The sequence below is a fragment of the Azolla caroliniana genome, unplaced genomic scaffold (genome assembly GCF_043228905.1).
Source record: "Azolla caroliniana isolate FFs.n. ecotype wild unplaced genomic scaffold, voAzoCaro1.0.p SCAF_8, whole genome shotgun sequence".
NCBI lineage: Eukaryota > Viridiplantae > Streptophyta > Polypodiopsida > Salviniales > Salviniaceae > Azolla > Azolla caroliniana.
Genome location: NW_028230443.1, coordinates 11,187,632 through 11,194,685, shown reverse-complemented (window position 1 = coordinate 11,194,685; position 7,054 = coordinate 11,187,632). Strand labels below are relative to the sequence as shown.

At 39.4% G+C, this 7,054-nt stretch overlaps 1 protein-coding gene across 1 annotated transcript; it reads right to left on the bottom strand.

Moving 5' to 3' along the window:
- Nucleotides 1-1,478: 1,478 nt before the first annotated feature.
- On the bottom strand, nucleotides 1,479-3,683 carry LOC147861009 (VAN3-binding protein-like). Its single transcript, XM_087323205.1, has 5 exons — nucleotides 3,289-3,683; nucleotides 2,435-2,635; nucleotides 2,289-2,338; nucleotides 2,134-2,191; nucleotides 1,479-1,755 (listed from the first exon to the last, which is right to left on the bottom strand). The coding sequence occupies exons 1-5, from the start codon at nucleotides 3,629-3,631 to the stop codon at nucleotides 1,553-1,555; spliced, it is 855 nt and encodes a 284-aa protein (XP_087179331.1). The 5' UTR covers nucleotides 3,632-3,683; the 3' UTR covers nucleotides 1,479-1,552.
- Between the last annotated feature and the right edge of the window lie 3,371 nt (nucleotides 3,684-7,054).

Below are 7,054 nucleotides of genomic sequence, written 5' to 3'. Positions count from 1 at the left end.
TAACTCACTTTTATAGTATTGATACATGAACACCTCACCTTTTCACAAAAACCTTCCTAAATATAGAAACTTTGTTTTGAAACTTTAACTTGTGTCAAATAAGTATGCCATTGTGCTAGTCTCGAAATTATCTATAGTCGCATCTGCAGATCATCAACTTTAAAATTGTATTGAAAACCACATGTTTTCTATTTTGAAACCTTTTACATATTAATAATTTTGCAAATTCTAATCAGGTAGTGGAACATGTGATACTAGGTGTATCAAGTTTTTGTAGATTGCATACATTTTCACAATTATAAAAAGAATCTACAAGTGGAATGTGCGATCCTTCCACTTGTGAATGTGAACGTGTTTCATACGTTCATGTCATGCAGGCGAACATCCACGCCTGAGCATTTGTGTCTCAGGAATCCTTAGACTAAGGAACTTTCGAGTAGTCGAACCTTCGACTAAGATTCTTTCGACTAGACAAACATTCGACTAAGGACCTTTCAACTAGTCGATCCTTCGACGAGGGACTTTTCGACTAGTCGAATTTTCGACTAAGAGTTCTTTCGACTAGTGGATCCTTTGACGACGGACCTTTCAACTAGTGGAGCCTTCAACTAAGGTTCTTTCGATCAACCCCTTGTTTATGACAAAGAGGTTTCTTCGACAAGGCCCTTTCAACCCCCTACTTGAGGAGCACACGCACGCACATCATCGAGACAACGAGCCACACCCACATCGAAACCCTTCAACCCCTTGCTCCTTTTCAAGAGAGTTAGATGGAAATGAAACCAATCTCAACACATACGGCTATTTCCTCTATAGAACATGCTACATCCCATAACATTTTTGTATGACGCTAAAACTCTTTTCTTTATATTTATTTTTATTTCACCACCACATAAATAATCCAACTTGTATAGATATGCTCTATCTCCATATTGAGTATCTCCCAATCATGATGCAATCCTCAATACCTCATAAAAAGAAAACGATCTCCATCTCTAATCCTGGGTTAAGGTTTTTCGAATTGTGTAAACACCCATTGTTGAGCAATTGAACTGATGTGAAACGAGTAATATCTTCCACTTGAACAATGCAAAAAAAGCAATTGGCTGATGTTGGTCCATTTCTCTTTAGAGGTATCCAATCATGTCTACTAGTTATTCCATAGATCTGTAAGCATGAAGCAATAGCAATGTTGTTTACCATAGTGATGAGTTCATTTCCATAAAGGCATGAAGAAAGCTTTTAAATGTGAACGGACAAGCAAGTGACAAGAATCAGATATTATTTTAAATCAATCAAAAAACAATATGTAGCCCTAACTTTGATACTAATACCATATATAGCCAAAAAAATGAAACCATAACTGATTCCAAACTTCTTTCACAGCATTCTATTCATTGTTGTAAACATACATTTGCTTTGAAAGTTCTATTTCTTGAGCTATGAAACGTGATCCCATACATGATACAATGACTATAGAGGAAATTTGATTTATTATACATGTGTGTGTTGAACAGTTACAAGAAATTATTACACAAAAATTATCAATCTTTTACTTAGTTCTCTGTTGTTGAGCAAGAGAGAGTAAACATGATATGCCATGTGTCCATAATCGATACTCCGCCTCGTTTTTACATTCCAACTCCATTACCCCCATGTCGGTCTTGATGCCAAAGTATTTTCTTTCATGGACAGTATCCAATAGATCTCTCCCTTGCCAGGCTGGGATATCGAATATGACGTCCAAGATTATACCTGGTTGGTTATGTGTCACAACTAATGTTCAGAATCAACCAGTCGAAATGAATACCATATTTTTCCAATATTCATTTACAAGGTCAAGATGGTAAGCTTTGAGGTTCAAATTGTCCTCTAATAAGACATGCGAAAGCAAATGGAAGTGCACATTGAATTCTCCAATTTCACACATGAAAGCAAATGAATATCCTCTAATAAGGCACATGAAAGCCCATGAAACTTCTCTAGAACTAGTATACATGCAAGCCAATGAAAATGCCTATTAAATCCTCCATTACTCCACATGAAAGCAAATGAAAATGCACATGAAAGCAAATAAATACTCCAAGGGAAAGCAAATGACAGAGTACTTGAAAAGTATTTTGAGTTGCTTACGTCTTTTGCTCTTGGTGATAGTGCCTCCTATGTATTTTCCTTGTGACTTGACAATCACCTGTTATGTTACATTGAATGAGTGCCATTGAAACGAATGCATTTTGTGAACAAAACAAAATCCAAAATGTTTTGCATACAACGACAACAATCAGTACCTCAGATTCTTTGTTTATGTAGACAAAAAGACTCCTCCAATGCACTTCTCCTGTAACCTCACCCAATCACTAATGTCAAGCAAGTTACTTTGAAAAATGTGAGGTTCCACGATTCAAACAAATAAATTCCGAAAAACAGTCCTTACCTTTCCTTGTCCTTTTCAGAAACTCGTGTCCCCTTCTCAAGAATTCGTGGTTAGGTAGTTCGGATTCACTCTCCTCGGACCCTAGCTCTCCACTGGAATTACTCATCTGATTGCCGCATCCTCTCTCGTAAGGAATAACTGCAGCATGGCTCGGGTTGTTATTTAAAGCCCTTGCCTTCAAGGTTTTGGCAGCCCTCAATGCTGCAAAAAAGGCAGGGCAACAAAGTACATCATAGTGAGATTGTGTTAGCTTTCACGTTAAGCCAAGTCAAACATGCTGTTTGCATGTCACTGTCAAGTGAAACATATTTTTTATTGCATGTCCTCCTATGTAAATCTACAGCAGATTCTTAATCAACTCAACTCAACTCATGTATGTATGTATGTATGTATGTATGTATGTATGTATGTATAGGAAAGTCGTAGCCAAGTCAAATATGATGCTGGAATTTCCTTATATGGCGAGTCAAATATGATGTCAGCATTTTTGTCCTTCTTGTTGTGAAGTCCAACACGCAGAGTAGAGGTCATTTCCCAAGTTAAAAGGCAAGGCAAGGAACTTCAGGAAAACCCACCTCAAACCTATTGCTTATAACAAGTAATTTTATATACACATTTCCAACTCCTTGTCGAGCCATACAAGATTTTAAGCTTGTAGACCTACAACACTTCTAAGTCTAAGTCTAAGTCTAAGTCTAAGTCAGTCAAAGCCAGCATGTCATCATATCGTATGTGTAGAACATACATATGTATATAGATAGATAGGTAGATAGATTAGCAAGTTACAAGAGTTCCCTTTTTCCGTCCAAGTCACATCAAAGACTGGCAACATTCAAAAACAAGAAGAAGCATACCTGTAGCAGCAGCAGCAGTCAAGGTTGTTAAGTCTCCCGAACTTTTGATGCTAACTGCTGAGGTGAGGAGAGATGAGAGTTGGTGACGGTCCGCCCCCATTCTCTCTGCCATTTCCACACATTGTGCAGCCACAAGGGCTGCAGCAGAGGCGAGCGCCGCCTTATTCTGCATCTGCATTCCATGGATGGAAGAAGAAGAAGAAGAAGAGGAGGAGGTAGTTGTGATGGCAGCAGCCAGGGCGGCGGCCACGCCTGCAACTGATAGCGCTGCGTGAGCTTGCGCATTATGGGCTCGCACTCTCTCCTTCTTTCTCTCTTTCATGTCTTTCAACCACCCCTTCATTGACGCCACTCTCACTCTCACTCTCACTCCACTTGAGCTTCGACACAACTGTGAAATTGGGAGAACGTTACGTTGTGACATCAATCAACGAAACCAAACCCAATCAGTAAGTAGTAGTAGTAACATATTATATTTTTCAGAGTGTGGAAAAAGGGGTCCACTCACTTCTCCACATGTTCTCCCTAATAATAGTACATTAGTACTCTCAGCATACTAAAGCTTTTTAGGCGAGCCTCCATACATATTATTATACATACATATGCCACCAGCTCATGCATAGTTACTAAGTATGTACATATTAGGTCCTACCTGGAAAACAGAATTTTGCATGCCTATCTATACAAACGACGCATCAGAAAAAGTGATGGGGTGGGAGCTAATGCAGAAGAGAAATAAATGTAGGACAAATGCAACCAGTGAACTACGCTCTAACTATGTATAGCCTAGCCGCACTGAAGAAGCCGAATTATGCTCTCATCAATTCTATCTGCTGTCTTATCATTGGACCCAATATGTATCTTATTAGTTGTCTGATGCCTTATTTCCCTCGACACAGCTAACTGAACCAAGTTCTGGATGTGCGCTATTTCCTGCACTGACAAGAGCCACGTCTGGAAAATCCATGTCCTTGTTAATCTTTGGCAGGGTCAGAGAGAGAGAGAGAGAGAGAGAGAGAGAGAGAGAGATTATTGAGATTTACCGACAAATCATGTGTCTGTTTCGGGGAGAAAGGAAAGGTTCCAAGACCACCATTTCCAAGGTAGGATGGAGGAGCACTGCTATGAGAGCTCCTTCTTGAGCTGAAAGAACTTGTATCCTGCAAACAAAACATTGAATAGAATTTTAGCATGAGTGGGCTATTATTGTCACTCTTTTCAAAAACCCAAATACAACGGATGAGCTTGCAGTATTTGAGGTCAATCGAGTGAGAGACCATTTGTTTGTAAGCTTCCTATGGCTAAGTATAACAATGGGAAAAAGCATAATTTGAAGTTGTGCACCCTGTTTAAGTGTTTGGGTATTGAGGTGCGAATGGAACATGCATGCAAAGCCTGGGATAGAACATTACATGTAACTGGCATTTAAATGAGATAATTAATCGCCAAGGAACAGTTGTTTAAAGTTTTAATTGGAGTGTTTAAAGAAGAGAAATCACAAGAAATGATCGATGAAGAGGGTTATTTAGAGTAATTGTGGGTTGAATTAGAGTGATACATATTAGGGATTAAACGAGCGAAACAAGGAATTGGAGGGATTAAAAAAGATGAATCACCCGAAATGATAGTCCACACGTTCAATTCCGGGAAACAAAAAAGTATATGCTGTGCACGCAACCCACTAATAGAAATGAGGTAGAAATATGGCCACCCATCACTGGCTATGGTTAAAGAGTGGGCCGTTTTGGAGGTACAGAGATGAGTCATGAATGGTGAGCTTACCATAAGTCTCTCGAGGATGAAGTGGGCTGTCACAGAAGAAGAAGAAGAAGAAGAAGAAGAAGTAAAAGTAGGCAAGGATGTGCTGGAGAAATTGGAGCGGCGAGTGATATTGAGATCCCGACATGTGGTTACCACCTCCTCCTCCTCCTCCTCCTCCTCCTCCTCCTCCTCCTCCTCCTCCTCCTCCTCTTCATCGATGTTAGCTAAGATTGACGGCTGCTGGGATGATCCTGCGCTACTACTACTTCTACTACTACTACTACTGCTGCTGCTGCTACTACTGCTACTACTACTACTACTACTACTACTACTGCAGAGAATGATGGAGGATGAGAGACATGATGAGTTAGGGATAACATTACTCATTTTAGAGGGAAGAGAAAGATGGGAGAGAAAGAGCAGATGGAAAACTACAGAGTCCAGACACAGAGAGAGAGAGAGAGAGAGAGAGAGAGAGAGAGAGAGAGAGAGGACAAAGGAGAAAAGCCCAAATATTGAAATATAGGTTTTAGTTATTTAGTATTTATGTTATGTATGTATGTATGTAGGAAGAAGAAGAAGAAGAGAATGTATGTATGTATGTACATCATACATACGTTATGTATACATGTAGAATGTAGATAGAGAGATAGACAGGCGTAGGGTAGGGGGAGGGGGAATTGCTTTTACCTCCTACGTAATATAATATCAATATGTACATATGTATATATATACATATATATATGTATGTACATATATAATAGGTAGTAGGATGAGTAAGTAGGAAGTGTGGAAGGGTGAAGCGAAGCCATGCGCGTTAGTAGTAAGCAATAAGCACTAGGCCGGCCTTACTACCCTCCATCCATCCCTACATATGTACATGACATGATCATTCTCTCTCACCCAAAGGAATGGTGCCTCTCTCTTGATGGGCATGGGCATGGGCATTGGCATGGGCATTGTTGCTCTCCTCTCGACTTACTTACATGTTCCTCCTGCGTTGTTGCATTTCAAGCACTCGCTTAGGATAGTATACCTCGAATCAGTCATCTATGTTCGGTATTTTGTAGGAGTTGCCGACGCTCACAACGTGACACTTCCATTCCTCATAAAAGTGTTGAGTTAGTTGTTGTTACTACTTGTGGTGCCTATCTAATGTTCAATAAGTGTTTCACCACTTCAACAACGAAATATTGAGCCTTGATGTTTTGTTTCCTTGCATTTGGAACTAGTGAAATTCAGCACACAAAATGTGAACCCTCAACAAGCTTGTGCACTTGAACAAAGTTGAAAGCTGATATTTACATTGTAACTCCAACAAAGGGCATTTACAAAGAGGAGTTGGATTCCACATGCATTCGAACGGATTTGACCCCCACACCACCATAGAAAGCAATTGTAGAAGTAGGATGTAACCAAGTTCAAGCCTTCCCCACAAACATTGCATGGCAATGGTTTATCATTGCTCAAAACCAGTCATTGCATGCTTTGGAAAAGGAGCATAATTATCTATCAAAGTTTGAACCCCCAACATTTGCAAGCATTAGAGTCTACACAAGAAGATGAATAGCCTCTTCCATATCCGAGAAAGAGATTTTAAATGGACTACCTAGCTATGCACATCCATAAAAAAGTGAGTTTGACACCATACTTATTGTCCTTGAAGATTTCGCAATAAGATAAACTGTGGGTTTTAGTCAATCATCTTTGAAGCCTCAAATGCACTCAACAATTGCAACCACTACCAACAAGTTAGAAATTTGTGCAATATCATGATTTCCATCCTTAGAGCTTATATGTTCCACATTCCCAACAAATGTTTAACAAGTTCAAACCCCAAAATTCATATGTTTTATGAATGGATTTGGAATAATTTGCCATGTTATTTACGATCATGAAGTTCGAGGCCTAAGAATTGCTCATTCTTGCATTCATCAGAAACAAGTTGGGATTCTCTTTTCATTCTCATACATTTTGTAAGGATTTACTTTTGTTTTGTGACTTT

Bases quoted from the DNA above. Each gene is read 5' to 3' on its own strand.
- LOC147861009 (XM_087323205.1), bottom strand. From the start codon at position 3,631: ATGAAGGGGTGGTTGAAAGACATGAAAGAGAGAAAGAAGGAGAGAGTG. The intron at 2,636-3,288 runs GTATGCTTCTTC...CCTTTTTTGCAG, and splicing joins GACTGCTGCTGCTGCTACAG to CATTGAGGGCTGCCAAAACC. The intron at 2,192-2,288 runs GTACTGATTGTT...GTAACATAACAG, and splicing joins ACATAAACAAAGAATCTGAG to GTGATTGTCAAGTCACAAGG.